Here is a 26291-nt window from a genome sequence, read left to right on the forward strand (position 1 = left end):
TGGCAGTTTGTGCCTTGGAGTGTCTGTCATTCTGATGGCTTGATATGAAAGACTTTCATTTCATCTAACCAAGTTCTGTGAAAGGTGCTCAGAACCTTATAAGCAAAAGAAGATATAGCTACTTTTTAGTGTGACTGAGAGAAGAATGTTCAGTTTTTAGCACTAACCCAACTTCCTTTTCTACAACAGTCAAATTCTAGAAGAAGTCAATATGTGGATAAAAGGTTTAAACTGATCATGATCAGAGTATTCTGTGTATTGACATTTCATAGCATTCGGTCCATTCCAGGTTATGGGTTCAAGTTAGTTGTAATCTACCCAAGAATAGCCAATACTTTAACTAGATTCCTTATGGCATGAGAAGAAATTTAATAATGATTACATTCAACTTTCCTATACATAAATGTTATCCTAGACTTTTCTCTTTCACGGACAATACTTTGTTGTACAATATTGAGAAGTAAAAGACTGAGAGTCTAGTAAAATCATTATTTATAACAAACAATAGTTAACAGTATAGTACATTTATTAACAGCTTTATGGTCTCTAAAATATACATCTTGACATTAACTATTACGCTTTTAGAATAATTAACCTAAATGCAAGTAGTCAACACGATTTGATTCTACACATGGTTCTAGAATCGTATCACTCTTTTCTCACATGCATACTTATTGAGAGTAGAGTGCAAGGAGGCATTGTAGAATAGCCTAACCCAAGCAAAAAAAAGTACAATGAATAAAGTCTCTGAGATTTATATAATTTTGTCATCAACATTTAATAAATAAGTAAAGATAGATATTGACTGATTATTTGAATTTAGTCAACTCACCACTAAAGAGGCTACAGTTTTCCCTCTATTTATTAGACTTTTAAATTTACTATAAATGTAATACCTATTTTGCCATGTCAAACAATAAGAGTATATAAAGAAAAAGTTGACAATTACTTCACTCTAATTATATGTCCCTGCTATAGTCAATACACAACCCTGATGTGCACAACTTTTCTACCTGACTCTCTATGCCCTAAGATTTTTAAATGTGATTAAAAAAAAGAATGAAAGAAAACAGTTCCCACTTTTCCACCAGGATTTAGAATTATAAGAGCTTTAGTGGTTATCTAGGGAAAGTTCATAAGAATGAAAAACTAAGTCCAAGAAAGTTTGTTACTTGTCCAAAACTGTCAGGTTATTTAACTTACTTCTCAATACTGCCATTCTAACAACCTCTCAGAGAACTTTGGCTCAGAAGTCAGATAGATCTGGATTCAAATCCCAAATTTATCATCATGTAAGTCTTTGAAAGGACTCCTTAAGTTTTTGAGCTGCATTGGCCATAAAATGGCCATGATAATAACGTCTTTTCTTGGGAAGATATATTAGAATGAGTGAAAGAGATAATTTATGCAAAATTAGCAGCCTTGTGATGATTGGTACACAACAGATATTGACTAAATACTTGTTCTCTTCCTTCTAAACTCAAATGTCCAGGGATTTACTCTAAGTTCACAGTTCTTCTATGTCTTCACCCACATTTTACAATGAAAGTTCAACCATAAAGTCACTGCATTGAAAGAAATCCAATACTTTTTATAAATGTTCTACTTATCTATGTGACCTATATATATCTAAGTAAATATCAGCCATCATATCATCTTGATTCTCTTCCAATTTAGCTTGCAAGAGACAAGTAACTAATTTCAAAAGATACATGGAACTTTCACATAATTATCTTGGCATGTTATTAAGAAGGCTTAATAGGAGATATATTTACATATAATATATTCATCCAACAAACATTTATTAGGCTATTAGATATACAAGATACTGTAGACATACTTACATTGGAAAGTAAGATACCTATAAGGCAAAATCTCCACTCACAAGGAAGGTATGAACAATATAGAAAGAGAATGGAGGGGAAAATCAGTTTAAAAGTATGTGTTTGTGAAGCTCAACGCCAAGGCACTATGCTGTCAGAAGCATATAAATATGATATGATGTTTGGTCAGAGAAACTTTCTTTTTCTTCAGCATGGTCAAAGTTGAGCCTATTCTTAAGTAATTTAAAATTGATCGAGATAGATTAAAATTCCAAAGAAGAAACTGCTTGAGCAAGATCAGAGATTAGTGTGAAATCTGCAAAGAGAGGTGGGAGATGGGAATAACAGGAAGCTGGAAATTACTAGAATGCTATTACAATAAGAGAGAGGAAAATTTGTACTTGTTTTTTGGACAGAGGAAAGAGGAACTTGAATACCAGACAAAAATATTTAGATTCAGTCTAAAGAATAACAAGGGGTAAATGCAGGTGGTTGTACATAGAGATGACCCAGTTAAAAGTGTTTTTTCAGTAAGATTACCTTGTAGCCAAGTATAGAACTGAATGGAGGTAAAGAAAAATTAATGGCTAGGGAGGTGGGGCTGTTGCAGAAAACAGAGAATGAAATGAGCAACATGCATGTGGATAAAAACATTCAGGAAAGTCTTTAAAATAAAAATCTAAATTCCTAATATAGTCTCGATTCTACTCATTGATTTCTTCAAGTATCTCAAACTCTCAGTGATTTCTCTTCCTTGGGTGCTTGCAGTGCTGTCTTATACTTTTAACCTTTGCACCCCTGTGTAAGTCCTACTAGGCTATTTCACAACCCCATTTAAATCTCATCTCAACTGGAAAACCCTCTCTGACTGTTCCATGCTGCATCCCTGGCTGGGTCTCACAACGTTCCTCTATGTTCCCACAGCATGCTGCACATACCATTATAAACAGGAACAGAAATCATAGCCCGATACTATCAATACCTCTGTGTGTCTTACAACTTATTTCATTTCATAATAACACTACGATGGTTAAAATTTAATTAGCACTGTTTTACAGATAAGAAAACTGAAGCACCAAAGTGTAAGGTATCTATCTTGTCCAACATCACACAGCTATAAAGTAGAACTAGGATTCACACCCAGGCAGCTTGGCTGTAGAATCTAAGCTCTTCACCACTTCTACTGCCTCAATCACACTGCAATAATTGAATATTAAACTACCTGTCTCTCCCACTAGACAGTGAACTCTTTGAGGCTAGGGGACAGGGTTTTCTTCTGTTCCCAACGCCAGCAACCATGTGGACCATTCGGTGCGTTTTTGGTGAATTGACATAATAGGTCAGATCTTAATTAAACCCACAGAATAAAAAAGTTCGAGTTCCCTTAAAAATGCTTAGTTTCTTTTTGTTTGCATGTTGATCTCTTCATTTTAATTAAAGAAGCACTCAAAATTCAGATAAAGAGTGCTCTTTGGGTCCCTAAAGATGACACACATTGTTCATGTTCTATTTCCATCCTGCTTTTTCCTCCTCCTCACTACCCCTTCCTAACCAAGGCTCATCTTGGATTCCATCTCCATGCCAGTGTTACAATGACCACCCAGTTTTTTAGTTGCTCTGTCTCACTCTATACAGTTGCAAAATGTATGTCCCTACTTAATCTTTTCTGATTACTATATTCAAATGTAAATTGATCCACATGTGTCACCTGATAAGAATAATGTTATTTATAAAGAATTTTTTTCAACATTTACTGATGCAAGCTTTGAAAATGGATTTCTCTCTACTATTTTAGAAAACTCTAAAATTTCCAGCATTCTGGTAATATTGTATTAAGATAAAGGTCACTGTGTAGTAGGTTCTCTCATCTTTCTTTTATGTATATCCAGGCAAAGTGATACTGGAACCTACTTCTTAAGACATAAGGAGTATAAATAATAAATTACAATAGCGTTTCATAAAAAAAAAAAAGAAAGTTGATTGGAAACACAGACTCTATCAGCTTTGGCTCTGTGCTTAACTATGTCATGCTGAGTTTCCCAAAGGGAGAAATGATTTATTTTGCTCAGTATTTTTATAACTCCCATTCAGGAAGAATTAGCCTTTTTTGGATTTTTTTTTTATTTTTTAGTACTTTAAAAACTTACACTGATTTAGTGTATATGTAGCTGCAAGAGATCTTACTTCAGCCTTTGCATAGCCAGCCTCATTTTAAAGTGATTTTCTGTAGGCAACACCCAGTGTCCCTAACTCAGGATCTGGATTTGCCCACCACATGCCTTCCTCTGTAGGCACTGGCCTCGGTGCTTCTCCCACTATGAACTGAAGGTAGTTGGTCAAGCAGCTGATTTTTATTTTTAAAGGACTTAGTGTGATTATTTTCTCATGCTGCATATTTTGTATATATGTTGTCGCTTTAAGAAAGCATGTTTTCAGGCTGGGATAAGCGGCCTAGTTTTTGCCCAAGATTTTGTATTTAATATTTAAATCTTGAAGAAAGCAGCAATGTGGACAGAAAAGTGATCACTTGGAGTATTGTGTCAAATCACCACACCTATAATGTCAATGCCAGGTAAGGTTTAGAATTGACTTGCCTTCAATGGGTATGTTCGTAGGAAGACAGGTTTTCCAGGTTTCTCATTAATCTGTGCCCCCCCCCCATCATTAACATCCAATATGGTGATACTAAATATGTAAAAGTGTTTGGATAGAAAGGATTTTTGAATTTAGGTCTGGGAGATTTATTTGATGTCAGTTTGTTTTAATATGGGTAAAGAATGGAAGGCAACACGTACTAGGAGCTAATGATCAAATATATGAAAAAAAAAAAAACAGGAGAAAATGGAAGCTATGAAGAAAGCTCAATTGAGTGACTGAGTTAACACTTTACAGAAACACAATTCTCTGCATCCCACCCACCCCCTGCCATTGTATCAATTTCTATGAAAGGCACAGAAACTAAGATTTCTGCACTAAGTAATGGGGTACAAAATACATCTGTCCAGAGATGTGAGGGTTGCAGTTATTTTAATAACAGAAATAGGTAGATTTTGAAAATATGAGTGGGATTTTAAAAGATTCTTTCCAAAAGATTAACTATTAAATGGTTAATGGAGTTACCAGGGGCATTTGTACGATTCCACCAAAAAAGGTCCTAGAAAACATCGTAATTTCATACAACAAAGATAATTGAGGATCTTTGTTGAGAAGTTGAGAAGACTAACTCCTAAACCTGCTGACTCTGTAAAATACAGTTTGTTTTGCAGAGCATGTTGGCGGGTTTTAATGTTAAAATTGCAGTTAAGTAAATTCAGGAATGGCTTAGCCTTTCAAGTTGCTACAAAATATCAAAAATTAAGTAATGCTAATCAGTAATGCCTATTGCTCGTCTGAGTGTCAGCCCCAGCATGCAGAACAGACTCAAAGTGGGTATTCTCCATGGGGAATTCCCATCTTTGTAAGCAAATGTGGAAGCTCTACTTAATTTGTTCAAATCTCTGACCAATTTCAAAGATTAGAAGTTAATTTTGTTAAAATTTAAATTTATAAAATTCCTCTCACCCTTTCTCATTTTTTTTACACTGTGCTCACTTGGCATTTTTAGTTCTATAGAACTTCCCTAAATGGGAGTAGATCAGATTTTTAAAATCATTTTATTTTTTCAAAAGCTTGTGATAATTGGGAATGATCCTTTTCTTTGAACACATTTAACATGAGGGAGTACAATTGTAAGATTATATGGCTTCCAAGTTAACCCGTGGATGGGGTAAAATAATCTGTTTCCAGTCAGCAAAAGTCTCTTGCTTTAAATTTCAAGGGAATTAATGGTCAGCTAGCCCTTTGGATAGCTGTACGTAAGAATAGTTTTTCATGCTCACCCACTGGTATTTATTGCTGTCCTTCATATTACAAGATGCTGCTGTTAATGGTGATAACTGTGTGATAAGTATGACTACAGAGATTTGTGACTGGGCTTCTGTGCCCTGTGTACAGGGGGTGATCGGTGTTTGATTTGCAGTCACATCCGAGATTTGCAGAGCTTGTCACTGTTAGTGATTACCCCAGACTTAAGGTCAGCCATCAGCTGTTTACAGACATCACTGCCCGTTCCTTACTCTCTAATAGTGTGAGAAAATGAAACTGAAAAGAGAGACCTGGTAGTCTCCCTTTCAGACTTTCACTCCAATTGTACATGATTTTGGAAATGTTCAAAATTTGTCCATTTTTAATGGTGGTTTTACTCACTGTGAAATATGTAATCTGTCAATGGTATGACATCAGCAAGGATAATTTTTTTCTGTTATTTTACATCTTATTTCATAGCTCAGGTCTCATATTTTATGCAAATTATGTAGATACTCTAATACATACCTTTGCAATAGAAATTGTTCCATACATGCATTGATTTGTGGTGTGTATGTGTGTGTGTGTGTGTGTGTGTGTGTGTGTGTGTGTGTTTACGTGTGTGTGTGAAAAGAAATTTGAGGGACCAGGAATGTTCTTTCTTTAAGAAAATCTTACTTTAAGATTAGGTAAATCCTTTTTTCTACTCCTCCTTATTCTCCCTGACCATATTTTTGCTTAGTTTTGTTTTCCTACAGCTTGATTTATACATCAGGCAGTGTGTTTTATGAAGGACAGCACAAGAAAAACTTACTGGTTTATTTTTTTAGTTGTATTTTGCCAAGCTTTCCAGGAAGAGCTTGAAACAAATAACTAAGAGACAGTTTGAAGTGATCAGTAGGTTGGCTTATCCAGAGCATCTTTTTCAAAAATGGCCATTATTAATTGGGGACTGGCTTATTTTAGAGTCTGTACTTTGGACTTTTATCATCACTGCTGATTAGCATCAGTAATTTCACTCCAACACACCTCCATTGTCAAATTCCTTGACTCTAGCCTGCTGTATAGAATATATCACAATAAAGCTTTCTTTGAAAGGATTTAATGACACTATGAAAAGAGTGAATAAAGTACTAAAGTAACAAGAAAAATCATTCATCCCCTAAAAAAGTTTTCAGATATTATTTTATGCCTGTATAAAGCTGTCTAAAGTGGAAAAAAGTCCAATGAACACAACTTTTAATTTTCCCCCCATTATGTATGTGACCATAAACAAAACCCAAATAAGTTTAATTGTTATAACTAACTATAGGGTAGATGCAATAATGTCATCATATACATCTTATGAAAAATTAATTGTATTGGGAACTTGAAAATTATAGTATTACATATCAATTTTTAATTAACAATTCTACCTGCTTATAGATTTTTTTGTGTTTTTTTTTAATTAAACATTACTTGTTTGGTACTTTTCAATCCTTTTAATATTGACCTTTGACTACCATTGTTACTTCTTGGTATGAGACTAGCTTTCTAGTATATGAGTTTGTGTACATTCTCCTATTTATAAAGGCAAGCATTATGTTTTGGGTTTTTTTTGTAGTGAAGATCCTTCCTACTTTTAAGAGTTGATTATAGAATTTTTGATCTAAAAAAGAACTTTGAAATTATTTTGCTTACCTTCCTTATTTTACAGATGATAAAACAAAGAACAACTGAAACTTATTGAAAAGACCATAATGACATAGCTCATTATTTGCAAAGGCAATATTAATATGTTGCTTTCCTGTGGTCTTTTTTCTACATTTTACTATGTTCAGGTTTAACAAGAAAACATCACTCATTTGCATCTTCCTTTCCAATAAATGTGTTGGATGCAAAGATTTATTTCAGCTAATTGTCTATAGAAATGTGATATCAGGACCTATCACCATGACAACACAGAGTTACAAGTAGACAAGAACAATAAAATATTGGCATATCTAAAATCAGTCTTTGACATAGATAGAATACAATTTGTAAAAGAAATCTAAGTTTGCAAAGGCTCTGATAAAAGGGGACCCCCGTTAAAAATGAAAAATTCTATAATTAAACCAAATAATATAGGCCAAATTAAAATAAAATCCCATCAGATTAACAGTGCCTGTTTATTTTCATGGATACTACTTTATACTAGGAAGTAACAAAGGAACTAAACTAGCTGTTCTTGCCATGTATTTAGTGATTTTAGGAACTGAGGACTCATGTTCTCGATTTTCTCACTCTGCAAGCACCTGCCTTTCACTATGAGACACTATGAGACAGGAATGGAATGTGAAAAATGGATGAGGTATGCAAAACTCTCTAGTTCCATGGCATTAGAACAAAGAAATATTCGTAGACTGATGTATGCTCAGTATCATCTCAGGAAGGAATGTTGCAAAAATTCAGATTCCTTGACCTTTCCCTCTCTGATTTGGGTTGAAATTATTTACATTTATGTTTTTCTAAAGCTTCCCAGGTAATTCTAATGATCAGGTAGATTTGGGAATCACTGTAATGATGTATGTAGCCTTTTCCAGACTCTTTTCTAGGAAACACAAGCAATGTGTGAGATTCTCAGTAAGGATTTCTGATTTTTTTTTTCATGGGCAAGTAAATCTGAGAAATGATTTATCCTTTAACAGTTCTTAGAAATGTGATGTGTATATTAGTGTATTGACACTGCTTGAGCATTTTAAAAGGTTTGAGATCCAGTATGTATTATTCAACAGCGATGAGCTTGACAGGGAGGTGAAAACTGGATTTTAGAGCAGGTTCCACCCCTTAGCAGCTAAGTGACTTAGGTATATTACTCTACCTCTGTAATAGTAGAAACTACTTGGCATACAATAAGGGATTCATAAAGGCTACTTGACATTTTTATTACTATTACCAATAAACTATATTTAATATAGGATTTTATAAATTTATGTGACAGAAGAATACTTTTTTTCTCAGAACATCTATTAACATCTTAAAGTTCATAAGAGTTCAAAGAAACACAGTTTAAGAAATACTTTACTAATGATTCACGATACCCTAATTTCTTTATTTGACTCTTATGGGCAGTTAATGATAAAAGTCTATATGTCTCAGCTCTTCCTTTATTTTCTGGCTTTTTTTTAAGTTTCCAATATCGACATTAACATGATTGTTTATAGCAATTAATTTGTGCTGCATAAAACAATTTAATTGACAAAATTACCTCTCCTTCTTCATCATAATAATGCCAGCTATATATAACCAAAAATCTAAGTGATTGACACCATATAATCCATAAGCCACATCCAACTTACCACCTGCTTTTGTAGACTTTTATCGTAAATCAGCTATGATTATTCAGCTATGATTATGTATTGTCTGTGGTGGCTTTTAAGCTGTAGTGAAGAGTTGAGTAGTTGCCCCAGAGACCATATGACTCACATAGGTCAAAAATATTTACTATCTGGTCTCCTACAGAAATGCCAACCCCTGATCTATGATAAAATTATTCTTCCCTTTTACTTCCCTCAAATTGTGTTGTCATCAAATCTTTCCAATCTTTATTCTTTGAAGGTTAAACATTTTGGATACTGATAGATATAGGTCCAACTTCACTTATAGGTGGTCTCAGGTATCTCTTTTCACATATGTAACTTTAAAAAAGCATTTAGATCTGCCTATTATAATTGTTGTTATACATACTTGGCAACAATATTAAGTCATATATCTCTGCACATTTGCCTTCAAGCAGTACAGCTTTGTTGTTTGCATTGATGAATAATAATTTAATAACTTTCCACTTACTGAGAATTCTCAGATGAAACAGATAAGCAAAGATGATACAAACTTCCATTATTTTGATCTCCCTCGTGTTCTCCTTTGATAGTGTGACAAGTAGGTATTTTTAATTTAATGTAATATAATAAATATACTTCCTGTGATATTAATAAAAGAAAATATGTATATTATCTTCTTAGGTATTCAGTTCATTATTATATCTTATCAATTCAACTCACATAACCCATTGCTTGATTTCATTAAGTATTCTAAATATCATCTCCATGTGAAGAAGTGGTAGGTTTTGTAGAGTTGTACCAAAATGTGTAAGACATAAATCTGACCCTCAAAATTCTCCTAGTCTATCAAAGGGAATAATACAGTTACAACTAATAGCAGGTGGCCTGTGACGACTGTACTAGAAATTCATACGAAGAAAGGAGGAATTTAGTCTGGAAGGCTTAAGAGTGGGGATTTCAGCACACTGAAAGTATTTTAGACAAAAATTGGGACACCGGCAAAAGTAAGTACAAAGCACATTCAGGACAAATGACTCAACCCAAGTGGCCAGAGCATAAACTGTAGAGGAGCAAAACATAAAAGAGTGAGAAAGGAACACAGGTCCAGCTCATGATGTGAACGTCAGGCCATAGAGCTTTGGCCAAAGCCTGGGTTGAGCAGGGAGCCACAAAGGGACACAACCAGATCTGTGTCCAAGGCAAAACAAATAATAGTTGACAATTTTATAAAATATTTTGCAAGTGTGATCCCTCAAGAGTTATTTCATTCCAAGATATTTTTATTCTTATTTTATGAGAAAGAAGGATTTCTAATTCTAGTGCTCTTCTCATTATACCTGACCAGCTGCCACAAGTTCACTAAGGATGCTTTTCAAGACATAGTAGAGATGGCTTCATTTTCATGTGAGTGTCTACACGCCCTATATTCTCCGACAGGTGTTCAACTATAATGCTGAGATATTTCATATTTCACTATGAAGAAAATGTATACATGCTAGGATGAGGAAAATTCTTACCCTGCTTCATGTTTTAGAGGGCTCAATTTCTTTCATTTTAAAAACTCCCATTGCCATGAAGAAGTGTGAGTCTAAGGCACCTTCCAGTCCATTAATAAATAATAACACCTGCATTCTGAATGCTGTGAGAACCACCCAAGAATATTTTTGCAAATTTAGAGGGTTTTTCTAAATTTTTACATCTGTGAAATACAAATTTAAAAACAACAAACCATGGACTTTGATAATGATTTTGCCGTCTTGGAAATACCATAGTTACTACAAAAACTTCCAGTGGTTACCAAATTAAGTCATTTTTCTTTATAGTGAGAGAACAGCCACAGCTCTCTGGAACTCCACTTATTTTCACCATATATTAGTTTTATTTCCCCTTCCTAAATGTGACAGGGAAAAAAACTAAATGTATTCAGCCTAACTTTAATTTTTCCCCAACATTAAAAATAAAATCCTACTAAAATAGCAAACCTTTGACCGCTGAGATTTAGAAAGCTTCATTAGGGAGAAAAAGGACAATCACAGAGAATTTTCTTTTAGTTAGTTAATGAGACCCTAGGACATTCACACTGAAGCTAGAACATACCTAAATCCAGATTCAAAACAAGGTGAGCTAAAGTTACCCTGTTAAAAATCTGTTTGGACCAAGAATCTGATTAAATATTGGAGTTTCATCTCAGTAAACAAGAACCTAATTAACTATTTAAAAATGTTTCCCAATGTCATCCTCATCTAACCACAGTATGAGTGCATACATTGCTACATTTTAGAGATGCAACCCAAATTGCTTTTAAAACTCTAAAACATATATTCCTTACAAATTCAATATTTCAAAAACCTTATAATTGAAATAATCATGCCATAATTTAATAAAAACAATTTATGATCAATATATTTCCTTGATAAATACATGGCCATTGAAAATGGATGGAGAGAAATATAAATAATAAATAAATACATACATACATACATACATACATTGGTCACACTGAAAGCCATAACAATGAGGGTCTTTTAAGCAAGGCTACATAATTTGCATATTATATCATTTCCTTTCATTCTCCTAAGAATCCAGTGATGCAATTTGAGCCCTGTTAATATTATGTTATTATTAACTCCACCTGACAAATGAGAAAACCCAGTTTCAAGTAATTTAAGATAAATCAACACTCTTTGATGGCAGGAGGTGAGTTCCAAGTATGCTCATTCCACAGGGTCATATGGCCGAACTGCACTAGGCATTAGTACTAGCTATTGTTATACACAGTTTCAAAACTGACGGTTTTGGCTGCACCCTGCATAAAACCAATACACACTAAAGTCAAAGGTTTATCAAGAAATTAGTCAAGACTTTTTAAATTAAAATATACTCTCATATTATTGCCCATAAGCCATCTCAACATAATTTTGTGGAATGAGGTAGGCTATGAATTAAGCATCAAATAATGAAGTAGAACATTGAGAAGGAAATTGCTGTTTGGACTTAAAATTGGAAACTAATATATTTTATTATTAGCAGTTATAAAGTACTTCACTGTATTAATTTTCAATTACTGCCTTTTCATAATATGTAAAAGTATAATGTTGCCAACAAATGGAAAGGCAACAAAAGACTTCAACTTTTAGTACATTTTTGCCCAGAGAAATTCTGAGACAGTGGCAAAGAGAGACTTCTGAACTAAGTCTGATTGGTACTCCCAATACAAATGGAATTGGTTGTTCTAGGCCTAATATCCTAATATTTTCACATCCTACACCCTGAAAAGCCCTGAGTTCAGTGACAACCATGCAAAACACCTCCTTTCAATGTTTCTCATAGAACAGGCCTGGTCTTATGTGTCTCTTAACATGATTCTTTCAGGTTGTAGAATTCTAACGGTAATGTATTCTCCCCCACGCACACATGGCCCTGTTTTAATGCTAGTGTAGATGACTGGATTTTAACTGATATCAACAATCTGTTCTTTTTAGTGTCGACAGGAAAGTTTTGAAGCTATACAGTTGTTCATTTTTTTTCCTATCGCATAAATAGGTGATAAGTGGAGAATCCTTACCATGGAGACATACGGGCTGTGGTCAACATATTCTGTTCATCGTCAAGGGTCTTTAATGTATCAAAGCCAAAAGTCAATCCAGCTTATCAGTGAAGGACTAAAGGCTGTTGCTTTTCTAGGCTATTTCACAAGGATAGGGGTGACACTTTATCAAAATCTTTACTTCACTGTGAATCTTCTAGCCTTCGTCTATATCTTTGGGTTCTCCTTTGAAGACTCTAGTAGAGGCAGCTAACACATTCTTTCTTTTTTTCTTAAATATACACTGTTATTTCCTTAATAAGTATACTTTGCCTATTTAAAAAATACATCTGTGATTGTAACTCAAGAAAGATATTTTTGTTTACATTCTCTTTCTCTACAGTTTATTTTCCTGTGTGCTATTCTTCATATTTCAGAAAAAGCTGGGTTTTATTGTCATGAAATTCCTTGAAAATATTCAGAAGAAAAATATTGGTTCTATATACCATCAGCTTATTAGAATAGGTAGTATGTAACTATAGACTTGCCTGCTCTTAAAAATAAGCCAAAATACATTTAAATAAATTTCTAGGAAAAAAATTTTTTCAGAGAAAAAAATCATTAATATAATGCCACTGTTGTGTTGCAAATATAACGGTAAGTTTCTTTTTTTTTTAATTTTTTGATGCTTTATTTACTTTTGAGAGAGAGACAGACTGCTAGGGGGGAGGGGCAGAGAGAGAGGGAGACAGAGAATCCAAAGGAGGCTTCAGGTTTTTAGCTATCAGCTCAGAGCCCCACATGGGGCTTGAACTCATGAACCACAAGATCATGACCCAAGCTGAAGTCAGACACTTAACTGGCTGAACCACCCAGGTGTCCCTATAATGGTAAATTTTAAGACCGAGTGAACATTTTTTATACTTGATAAATAATAACTTTAGATTGGATATTTCATCAACTTCTTTGCAATATTATTGTGTTTTACATTAGGGTCAGAATAAATAAAAATAAAAATAGAAAGATTAACTCCAATAATTCTATCCTCCTTATAATAGGTCCATAGGACCTTATAATAGGTCCATCAGTTATTTTTATGAAAAATAATTTGTTTTACAAAATCAAAACTTATTTCTATAGATATTTCTTTTTCTAGACTGTCATTTATTAAGGACAGGCTACATATATAGCTCATCTTGGTATACTTTATATACCTTATCTTATATATGCTATGCATTTAATAGATATACTCAATAAATTTTTAAATTCATATATCTTATTTCTGATTTTTAGTTTATTGTCTACATAGTATATTATATCTACATGGGCAAAGCTGTGTGTACTCCTTACAATCACCTGGCTAAAATGTTTGTTTTCAAAAAACATAAAGTGATTTTTGATAGATAACTGAATAATAATATTCCATAATGTATTATCAAAGTACCAACTTCTTAGACAAAGCCAGAACAGTTATTATTTAACTTGTTACTCAAATGATAACATCATACACATTTGCTGACAAACTGAGGTTATTTAGAAAACTCTATGCATCCAGTTTTCTCTTTACTTCAGTAGTATTAAATTCTTAAAGAAATTCCAGCTCTATATTCATAATTTGGTAAGACTTACAACCTCAGTGTTTCAAATGTGCTCCAATCAATAGGGCAGATCACTGAAGAAATCACTACAGTCCCATTTGATGCAGGACACTGAGGAGCATTTTAATCACTGGTGCAATGGGTTTTCTTTCAGAGGATTGTGAATTTTGTTTAAAATCCATTGGCTGTATTGATTATTAGGTGACATCTGCCGCATGCAAATTACTGGCTACAGTAGTGGCAATGGATGCTAAATACTCTTGTACTCTGTAATTTAATGTATATTTTAATGAAGTGAACAGTGAGATTCCTGACAGGCATCAGCAACTTTGAAATAGTATTCCAAATTTCTCATACAGTTTGAAAGTAATGAGATTTGTTCCATAAAGTGATAAAATTTATGCCATAAATTATCTCTAAAAGAAGAGTGCTTCTTAAAGCAGTATCTTTTCCTTGGTGGAGATCAAATTTTAAATTGTTGTTTAATGGGAAGTTTTTAGAAGAGCAATCTGAGCTATATTCTCTCTGATAATTTTTTGCCAATATTATCAAATAAATGGAGTACCATATGGTATGAAAAGCCTAATATCACTTGGTCAGAAGGAAAGCCATTGATATAGCAGTGTGCTAAAACTTGGCAGTAGAATACTGTATTCATTCACCACTTCAGCCTTCAACAATTCATGGGAGGCTTTCTAGGAATCAAGCTTTGTTCCTTTGTTTGTGTTTTGTTGGACTCTGTAATCTAAGCCATCCCTTAGGAAAATGGATTTGTTTAAAATCAGGATTGTTGTATTTTTTTCCTTAAAAATAGTTTATATTATACTAAAATCATTTTGTCTAAAAGGCAACCATTAAACTTAACACACATTATAAAATGAGACTAGCTTTTTCGCAGACTCCTGAGGAATTCCTCTGTATGTATTCTTACCCTAAATTTAGTTATCATGGTATTTGCTAGTGCAATAAGTCTATAATTATCTACTGCGAGAGTCTAGTCAATGGAGTGCTTGAAGGTTGATGTAACTTGTGATCCACATGGTGGGTAATGTGAATTTCGAATTGCCTTTAAAAAGTAAGTTTATGTTCATTGTCATAATATTGTAACCCAGATACTCATTTGATGACTCATAGTCAGGAACCTTTCCCCACAAAGTGCCCTTTATAATATTTAAATAAAATGCAAGTATGTTATCGAATCAGAATCCTATCCATGAATGATTAACATAGATGAAGCTGCCCAAGAAGTATGGCTTTACAAATAAGAAAACATAGGTTATGCATAAATGACTTGTATATGTTAACAAATATTTGTTAAGTATCTATCATGTGCTAAGATATCTTCTTGCTGCTGAGTATAGCAATGAACAATATACTATAAGAAGCTTATAATGATAGGGAAAGCAGATAAAAATAAATAAACGTATACTCAAACCAGTAAGATAACCTCATGCACTGATGAGAGTTCTGAATAGGCAGTGTGATGGAGAAGGATGATGGAAAGATATCAGGGAAGAGCTCCTTGGAAAAAGGGCATTTGAGTTGACGTCTAAATGCTAAGACATCAGGGAAGGAAAACAGGTTTGTTGCTTTTCATTTTTTCTTTTCCTTTCCCTAAGTGATTTATGATGGTCATTTTAATGGTTCACAATTAGTCTTTATCTAGAGACTTCTAACAACAATTTTTCTTCAATATGTTTCTGACATGATTAATTCTATTGGTTCACACATTCTCCCTCTGACCTGCAACAAACCAAGTTCTATAAAACTTCACTGCAACCACCTCTGTAATCAGATTCCACTTTGAACAAGAAAAATAACCTAAATATTCTTTTAAATCTAGTCTTATGCTATCATTCAATTTTACACTTTTTTCAAAAAACCATCAATAAGTTTGCAAGTGAATAAAATAATAATATTATAATTTGTCTTACACATTTAATGTGCTTCGCAGTAACTCTGTGAAATTGGTAATACTGTTATTCCCATTTTATAGATTAAGAAACTAAGGCACAGAAAGTTTATCTAATTTTCCAAAGATTCACAGCCAGTGATAAAGCATCAGAGACCAGAAGTTCTAAGTACTAAGGCTATAGAGAAGTGTCTTCTAACCATGATATCACAGCCATCCAAACAAAGCCAACTAAAGGAAATATTGTTTTTCTAATTTTCCAAATGCAGAGTTTTCCAACTTGTAAGAAAACTATTGTAAACTTCATCAAATTAAAATAGTAAACTGAACACTGCTATGCCCTTGTCACTTTGAGGATTGAATTTGGGTAACAAATCTGGTAGGCTGTGACTATTTCCTCATGGGAGCTCTACAAACAATTCCAGTAACAGCCTCCACATAAATAATGATGCCACAAGGTACGGTGATATAAACCAAACATCCAGACTTTCCTCAGATATGGAAAGTAAGCCAGTGTACTCAGAATACAAAATAAATGTGCATTTTCTACAAACATTTTGAAAATTCTATGCAACCAGTCTGTATTGACATGTTCTCATAATCCTACGTTGACTCTTAGTGATGACTTACCTCACTTCCAAATTTTCACAGGGAGCATATTTGACAATTTTTCTGGAGTTACTCAATTATTCTAGTAAGCTAAGTTACTAGTTTCAGGCTACTTTCTCTATTTCAAAAAATCATGGAGCATTCTACTATTCTCATGGTTCTGGCACATCCCTTTCAATTTTCTAAGAATTCTCAAAAACCACAGACAATGGCATTGGGATTTTAGCTTCAAGGTCTTCAAAAGTTAACCATTGAAAAAACTGATGTGTATTGTCATATTTCCATTCTCTAATACCAAGGAGAAAAATTTGGATTCCAATTACCTAAATCAATTTTTTAAATCCCCTTTTATTCTATTAATCAGAAAATAAATAAATATATGTATCTAGTAGGAAACCCCGTTGAAATTTGGGGGCAACTGGGACAGCATTTGGATTTGCCATGCAAATATATTCAGTGATAACAGGAAGTACAGATAAAATGCATGTTTCTACTTAAACAGAGTCCACATTAGATATTCAAAAACCCTAAGCAGGAGGTGTACAGATTCATAACAGACATAAAATTATCAGATTATCTAATACATGCATTAATACATTTGGCTTCTAATCTTAATTTTAATTAAAATTTATGTAAAGGTATATATAGTGAATGTTACTTTATTTTCCAAAGCTTTCACAGAAATGACATGTTCTGTGAGATTTCTTAGAAAAAAGATTTTTCTTGTATAAAATTTTAGGATGGTGTCATTTAATCATGTTACTTACCAAATCTCTAGCTAACAAAAGTCACTAGTTGTAATTTCACATGTTCTTCTAAAAAAAAGTGAGTAAGAATAATTTTATTCCAAGTACTTACTCTGTTCCCGTGTTCCTCTGTTCCTCTAAGCATAGCTTTATTGTTTAATCTTTGGTTTTACAGGGACATTTTCAGATTTAATCTATAGTTTTCACATTGAAGAGCCTGATAAAAGGAAATTCGCAACCAGCTCAGCCCTTAAAGATGTAAAGATTATGGAAAGCACCAAACCTTTCAGTTTTAGGCTGCAAGGTGGGAAGGATTTTTAAAGTAGGAACAATGCACATTGTTCATTCCCAGGGACTTCTTGCTGCTTATGCAATGTCTTTTCAGAAGTGCAGGAGAAAGCAGGGGCAGTGGAAGAAGTCAAGTTGGGCAAGAAATTACTGGTATCTGAACTGATGAATTTGTGAAAGCGAAGTCCTGATAAGGCTGGAGAAGAAAGAAGGGGCTTTAGATAAGGTCAAGGAGTTAAATTTGATTGAGCATCAGAGTGGGGTGGGGCACACATGGAGATGTGAGAAGAAATGGACTGAAAGAGATTATTTGCGGGAAAAAATTAATGAAAACAAAAGAGGAAATTGCATGTGTCTGACAAGAGATTCTAGACCCAGGAAGGGTGTGGTATTTGAATAAAGTCAGAGTCAGGGGAAGATTCAAAGAAAATGTCCCTCAGTGGCTAGGGTGATACTTTCATTTTTCCAATGTATGTTTCTCATTATTCAAAATCCCTTAAAATATCAGGTGTACTTTTATCACCAAGCCTTATAGTCATAGCTCTTCCTCAGAATATTTCTCAGAACTCTAGGGCATATACATCCAGTCTCCACTGGCTTCACATAGATGCCCCTGGGTCTTTACTGCACCATCATCTGTTAGTACTTCTCTCAGATACCCCCCAGTGTGGTTACGAGGCTAAAGATGCCAACGCCCCCAAGGATGTGAGCCTCAGGGCAACTTAACTTCAACCTACTATTCTTTTCTTACTAATTTACATTTGCAGAAGGTTAAAAAGCTCTATGGCTCCATAATAACCTCTTTATGCAATAAATACCCTAGTGAAATTCCCTGTTTTAGCAGAAGTATGTATCTTCCATAAATCAATTATTCAGTTCCTAATGGCTATTCCTCTGGATCTGGCCTGCATAGAGAAGGGTACAAACCACTGTAAAATGAACTACGCAAATGGGAGTACCCAGAATAGTGATTCTTGCTATCACTGGCAGGACATTATAGCAAGTACACCACCTGGGTTCAAATCCTGCCTCTGTCCCTTGCTGCCTAGGCCTAAGGAAGTTATTGACCCTCTCAGCCTATATCCTCATCTATGAGATAAAGATAATAGCAAATCTTCCTTCATAGGCTTATTATGAGAAATAAGTAAGTTGACATAGGTAAATGGCTTGGCATGATATCCAGTAGTTAATCATTTCCAAAAACATTGTTTGAGTCAGAATGGTGTCTTTAATAATCTGTTAGGAATCTAATAGTCCAATAAATCTTTCTCACAGGCCACAGTTAATTTGAGTAAACATTTTGCATTGGAAAATTTAGGGGATCTTTGGGATTTTTAATGGCTGAATCAGTCCACTAGAGTTGCACAGATCAGCCCGTGCTGCAGCAAGAATGAAGGGTCACAGCTATGGAAGGGCAGGGTGTGGAAGCCATATTAGTGGTTCCCTTTTTCTCTCATATTAACCATAAATGCACGTCAGAAGCCTATGTAAAAATTCTTTGCAATTAACGAAGGAAAGGGAGACAACTTCTGACCATTTTACTTGGGAATTTAAGATAGCACAATGGGGCTTGTGAAATAAGGAGTTAGAGCAGCAAGAATTTTCCTTTCTCACAGGATTTCTCACATTTCGCCAACAAATAATGTGCTATGGTATCAAGTCTTTTCCTTAATTTCCTGAGATTTTTCAGTAGAGGAGCTTCAGAAAAATCCCAGCCCTTAGGACGATCTAATATATTGCTTTGAGATACTACTTAACACATCTCACCACACAGTCAGGAGCTTAACTGTACCCTTCAATGAATGTATTGACAACGTTAGAAATACTTTTCCTACAGATTCTATGTCTAATTCTCTTACTCCTACTAAATCGGAAAGTAAAATAATTGAAAGCTAGACTCTCATTCTCCAAGCAGAAAGCAAAGGTAACATTAATTTGAAAATAATTAGTTGAAAGGTTTTCACCCCCACAGGTTGAAGAAAAACAAGAGCTGATATGGACAGTAGCAAATGAGACAAAGGCAGAGAGCTTTAATTAACACAATTTGCAAGTGAGGAACTTGCAAATTGCATTTTACAATGCAAAATGTTTACCTCAAAGTGACTGTGGCCTGTGAGAAAGATTTATTGGACTATTAGATTTCCAACACAGATTGTGGCACTGTGGCATAGGACTGGAGGTAGAATGTTCTCAGAACAAATGGAATGATTTGAGAAGTAGACACTTGTATAACTTCTGAGACCTCCAAGTTTTTATTCCGGAATTCCAAACTCTGTTGCATGAGAAATGAGAGATAGAACTTGTAAACATGAGAACATCACAAAATGGTCACTGCTTGAGATTATTTGTGGTATAGGAAGTTTGTGGAAAAGAAACAGAAAATATCAAACTCACTTTTGGCTGGTAAGTACTGTTGAGACAAAAATTGTTTTCTGCCTGTTTTTTTTTTTTTCTCCTCTAAATTAATCACTTTTCAGTTCCATTTTTAGTCTTTGACTCTAACTAGTGGCTTTTTAAGTCAATTGATTTTAGTTCATTCATAAAAGCAAGCAGGAAAGATGAAAGGTATTCGCTAAATCTTTCAAGAGGCAGTACCTGAACGTTTGGATCCCAAATGCAATCTTTTCTAAAATTCATATTGGAAAAAAAAATGCCATTTAGAGCCTAGGTTAGCTTGAAAAGGAGTTCATACAAAGGGTTAGGATGTCCATTTACCATTTTCTTGCTTCTCAGTAATCCTTTTCTTTCTTAGGAAGAAAAGTGACAAATAGCAAAAACTTACTTCACATGATCCAGTGTCATTCCTGTTTGCCTGAGGAAGGTAGGGCAATCAGTGCATCTGGAAACCAAACCAAACCAAGAGGTGACATATTAGTTGTCCCAACACTTCTTTGTAAAGTAGGAACATAAGTCATAGGAAGAGTCATCCCATAGTGCCCCAGTTGCTCATGGCAACCTGAGCTCCACACAGCAACCCACTTTGGCTTGGATATCCAGGTTGCTTTCCATTGGGGAAGAATGATCATACACATGGTAAATGGAGTTGATACAGTAAAGCCAATATAAACACTGATGTTTTATCTTCTAACAGCATATGAATGTGCAAGCATTAAGTTATAGGAGAAAAGGGGCTAATTTTAGATTTGTTCCTAGCCCTCTCCATGTGAATGGTGTCGCTGTGAGCCCAGCAATGAAGTTCACTGTGTTGTAGCAGACTGCGCAGTTCCTGAGTGTGTCAACCCAGTCTATGAACCAGAACAGTGTTGTCCTGTCTGCAAAAATGGTAAGACCATACTGCATTAGCTTTCAAAGAGGGGTTAGTGCAAAACACAAATATTCTACCACTGCCCACCATTCGATGCAAGAGCCCACTGTTTGCCTGTGGTTCTTCAATATGGGCATGGCAAATTTATACTTTTATCCCAACTTAATGTGAAAATAAACCAGCAATGGGTGCTTCACAAAGCTTTACATCTGGGGAATTAACGCTCTTATAAGCTCTGTTGTGGTCCCTATTATTGACTGTTGATTTATAGGGAGGATATTAGAAAGAACACAAAACCATCTTTTTGTTATGACTTAATTTCTTTCTTTGGAAGCTATGAAGCAGTTCACCCCATTTCATAGTGCATAACCCAGGAGAGAGAGTAGGGTAAATGCCAGATCCTTGGCTTTGGGCATAGAAAAACCTTTTACTTTAAAGTTGAATTATCAAAGAAATACAAAATTCAATTATTAATGTACTTAAGTTGAAGTAAGAAAGACTAGAAGGTTTAGGGCCTTTATTGTAGGTTTTTATTACACTGGAATCTTGCTCTCACAGGAATTGGATAGAGGGAAACTTGGTTTCTAAGATTATGGGTTCCTTTTTGGTCTTCATGGAATGGAGAGGTTGAATGCAGACTGTATGTAAATCACTCAAAATCAACGTGATGCTGAAGAGAACACAGTGCAGTGCCATAGACCCAGGGCAGCATATCAGCAAAGCCAGTATCATGCTCTTCCTACTGGTCATGTGCTGCCAAAAAATAAAGCAACGCTAGGTAGCATTCCACAAATGCCCCCTCTTGGCATTAATGACTGCTTGAAAAAAAATGGCTCTAGCTCTTAATAACTGAAGTCACTCTTATACGGAATCCCTGTGCCCTTCCTTGAGTTCACAAGTGCTCATCTTCTTCTATTACTCACCTTTTTTTTTTTTTGTCCTGAATTTGCCATTATGTTAGTTCATCTGCTAATCTTTTTCTTTATAGAATTATAATTAGTAAAAGGAGGTATCCGTTTATTAAATAAAAAGCAAAAGCAGTTCTAGTTGTTTTTACAATAGTTTTCTTGTCTTGGTGTCTTCCCAAAGGACTTACAAAGAACACTTAGGACATTTTTGCAGGCACAGTTTTACCATTTTGCATCATAAGAATCCACTGAGTTGAATATGAAGCTGCTCACTTGACTTCTATTTTTACTATTATTCCTTTCATCCAACTGACCTGTGTCATAGTGACCATCTTTTCTGACTTAGAAGGTGGAAATAAATATCAACCTGAAGTCCTAACCTATAAAATATATGTAAATATATACAATTTAAGACATTATAATTTTTAAAGGATTTTGAAGAAACTGGAAAAGATACAGGGAAGAACAATAAGATGATTTAATGGTTGAAAAATAGGACCTATGAGGACAGACTGAAGGAGTTAGCATAATTTGTCCTGGAGAAGAGAAGGCTCAAGGGAGACCTAACTGTCATCAAGTATATGAATGGTTAGTCTAAAGTGGAAGAGGACCTGTTATTTTTCATTTTCTCCAAGGACAGAAGGAAGAAAAAAATCAGCTACCTAATCAATCTTTAAAAATAGGATTGACAAGTCTTTGACTGAAGACTGTTTTTTTTCTAGAAGCAACTGTCTAAACAGGTCCTTGAGGATCCTCTCTTCCCTAGGTGTCCCTGGTTGGCTTTGTTTCATATTTATGGTAAACAAAACCATGCTTATAGTTAAAAACTACCATCTGGACATATTCAGAGTACTCGCAGAATTAAAACATTCTAGACCATGTATTTAAAACACAGGGTTTACACATTCACTACCACATAATCCTAGCTACCCCACACCAAAACCTGTAATATGTCCTGAGTTAACGTTTACACCAAATGTCAAATCAGCCACTACAAATTAATCACCTTTAATTTGATGTAACCCAAGATTATTATACTTTACTCCACGTTATAGAGTAGAAATCTGTCTTCAAACGAAACCTTCTTTGTATAAAAACATATAATGAATGGACTTTAATTGTTCAATTAATTAGTTAATTCATTAGTAGCCCATTAGTATTCATGAAAAACATGTTGAGAGAACAAGATCTATTAGCTAACTTTTCCAATATTTTGTTCATGATGCACTACAAAAAGACCATTTCTCTTCCCTTTTGCCATTTCAAAGGAAACCTTTTTCTTTTCTTAATAAGGGAAATGAACCTGAATTAGACTTAGTAGGAAGATGAACTCTGATTGTAATATAACATTATGACATATTTTTTATTATTAAATAACACTAATTAGTCACTTGTGCCCAAAAAGTGAAGTATAATCATTGTCAAAGAAAAGCATATTAAAAATCACTGGAGTATCCTTATGACCACCAATGATACTATTTTACTGAGAGAACATACTGAGCCACATCTTGCTTGCTTTCTTTTTAAGCCTGGCCCAGAAAACAGAAACAGATTACCCATGTGTGGAAGAGCCAGGATGGGGTACAGGGGAAGGGGGAGAGTAGATGTTTATTATGACAGAATACAACTGGAACAATTTCTTAAATTTCCAACACATAGTAAGCCTTCCTTATTCTATACAAGATTAATTTTCCTATTATAATGTAAACTGTTTCTTAAAGTATGCCACCATTGTCTTAGATTGAAAAAAGGATAAAAATCTACCCTATGGATTCAAGGTACAGGCAATAGATCTTAATTTGTAAACAGTCCTATAACATTTTCTACATTTTCTTAAATCTTCATAAATATTGTAAATGTTTAGTTTGCATAAGTGCTGATTATCTTAGCTGCCAAATACTTTGTTTTTGCATACTAAAATCAATTTTTCTGCCTTCCTGAATTATATAACTTGCCAAGAGCAAGAGGCTTTAAAGATATAAAACAAAAGTTTAAAATGATAGAATGTACCACACCTGACCTTAAAACTCAATATTCAGCTAATATAAAAATCTTCATTCTCAGATTACTTAAGAGCAAATAGAATAAGGAAATACAATAATATATACATGTTTTTCCCAGAAAACATTGGTTTACCAATGAAAATGTAACAATTATCTTTAAATTTATTTTTAACATTATAAAGTACAAAGTAATATGCTCCCTAGCTCATACAGTGATGGCCTCTCTTTATTCTCCATAATATAATTTGTAAGAATACATTTAAAGACATATACTAAAAATTTTTTCTGATAATATAACAAGAGAGAATTTTTGATTTCCTGGTCTTAATGATTACCTCCAGCAAGATTACCAGGGGTTATCAATAATTATAGCCAAGCTATAAACTCCATTCTTACTACAGTTAGTTTACCATCAAGAAAATACCATCAATTGTCTGAAAAAATAGAAACATTCAGGAAAAATGTGAATGACTGGACACACACAAAATAAGAGGAGAAAGAGATGCTTTTTTATTTGGCAAGGCCTGGAGGGAACTGACAAAGGAATCTATTGTTTTTTAAAATGTTATTAAACATTTGCTTCTCCCTCCTCTGTATGTCTGCAAGAGCTAGCAATCCAAATGCCTTCTTGAAAAATATATTTCCTGACTGTCCATCTTTCCCCAAGATTGTGTCACTTTGACCTGTCTTTCAGCCTGAGTCCTTCCTGTGTGAATTAATGAATATTCTTTATGGTTTTGTCTTTATAGTATAAAAAAGTAAAGTAGCACAGCATTTGCTTGAAGAAAACATTCTAGTTTTGAGTGACAAATATTTCAAATCTTTGGTCACTGACCATACATTTTATTAAAAAAATATTTGTGCATTAGAGCATCCTAATTGCACTTTTTACATTTGATCAGCCAGTATGTCAGTGAGTTCCATGTTTTCACTGGGATAGTCAGTCATTATTAATGGTTCTGAAGGAAAAGTCACTTCATGAAAAATTGGAATGGACAGAAAGCATCCACAAAATCCTCCATACCCATTGAGTGAGAAGATTCCATATCCTTGCTAACTAAACTGATGTTGCCATAGACCCTATTCAAATATTTAACTCCTTTTCCCTTACCCCCTTCTAGTTTAGTAGTGATACAAATAAGACAGGAAACAGACCCGCCAAAAGGGAAAATGGAAAGGAAGAAGCCAACAAAAGGGATGGGCAGTGCACAAATGAGAGAGAGAGGGGACCTTAGAGGTGTTTGGGAGCAAACGTTTGACACATCTAATTGTTAACATCCCTAGTATACAACAAGCTCCTTGAAATAAATGAGAAAAAAATAGTTCTATAGAGTAGGAAATGGTCAGAGTATATAAAGGAAATTCACAGAAGAAAATCAAATGTCTAATACACATATGGAAATATCCTTCACCCCCCCCCCAAGGGATCCAGGGAGATAAAAATTATAAAAATGAGATACCAATATTGGATTGATAATAACTTGAGATTGATAATACCACAAATCAGTAAAGATACTAAAAAGATGTTCATAAAATGGTGAAACAACTTTAAGAAGATAGTTTCTATCAAAGTTTTCATGCAACTTGAAGTCAGCAATCCCTCTTGTACTTTTCCCCACATTCATGTACTACATTTTTACTGCATTTTAAGAGCAAAAAGAGGGGAGAAAAATGCAATAGTCCTTCAGTGGAGTAATGAAATATACTTCAACCTTTAAAAAGACTCTATTGACCTTTTTTACTGCTATGTAAAATAAGCAAGGAGTGTAGACTATATATTATTTTATAAATAATATACTAATGTGTATTCTATAGAATACATACATTTTAAGTAATACATATTTAAAATATTTTAAATACTATACAATTTTAAGTAGATATGAAAATTTGTATGTATGTAGAAAAAGAGCTAAGTAGAAACATAACAGAACATTAGAAATTATTCAATGGTTGCTTCTGGGGAAAAGTGAGAAGGTAAGGGAGGACAGACAAGAGCTAATCTCTTTAAAACACTAAATCTTTACAGAATGACCATAATAAAAACAACATAAAAGTATACAAATAGGCAGCTCCAAAATACAAATGTTCAAAAAATATAAAAAACTATTCACTTTATTAATAGATTTAAAAAATGTTATAAACCCTTCTTTGCTGTTTTTGTATGTGGCATAAGGAAAGTTCTGGAAGAATACATATCCAATTTTTAACAGTGATTCAATGATCAGAACAGTAAGAGAAGAAGTGAGAAGGTAGAAGCAAAGAACTTTGACATTTTATTTCATAGGCCTCTAATACTGAATGGATTTTCAAAATGTTTTATTTTCTAATTTAAAAGGTTTTATCAAACCTTTAAATAAAAGATAATTCTAATGTTAATTAAGCTTTTCCAGAAGACAGACAAGGACAAAATTTTCTTTTCTTTTTTCTGGAGTATACTATTTATACAAACCAAAGAATACAAACTAAGAAAA

At 34.0% G+C, this 26291-nt stretch overlaps 1 protein-coding gene across 1 annotated transcript in view; it reads left to right on the forward strand.

Annotated features, from left to right (window-relative positions):
• The window catches only part of VWC2L (von Willebrand factor C domain containing 2 like), a 155844-nt gene that overhangs the window by 1218 nt on the left and 128335 nt on the right, over positions 1-26291 (forward strand). Inside the window, exon 2 of the mRNA XM_042998156.1 lies at positions 20798-20927. Coding sequence (XP_042854090.1) covers positions 20798-20927 — 130 coding nt within the window. The remainder of the gene's footprint in view (positions 1-20797; positions 20928-26291) is intronic.

This window comes from Panthera tigris, chromosome C1 (genome assembly GCF_018350195.1).
Source record: "Panthera tigris isolate Pti1 chromosome C1, P.tigris_Pti1_mat1.1, whole genome shotgun sequence".
Taxonomy (NCBI): domain Eukaryota; kingdom Metazoa; phylum Chordata; class Mammalia; order Carnivora; family Felidae; genus Panthera; species Panthera tigris.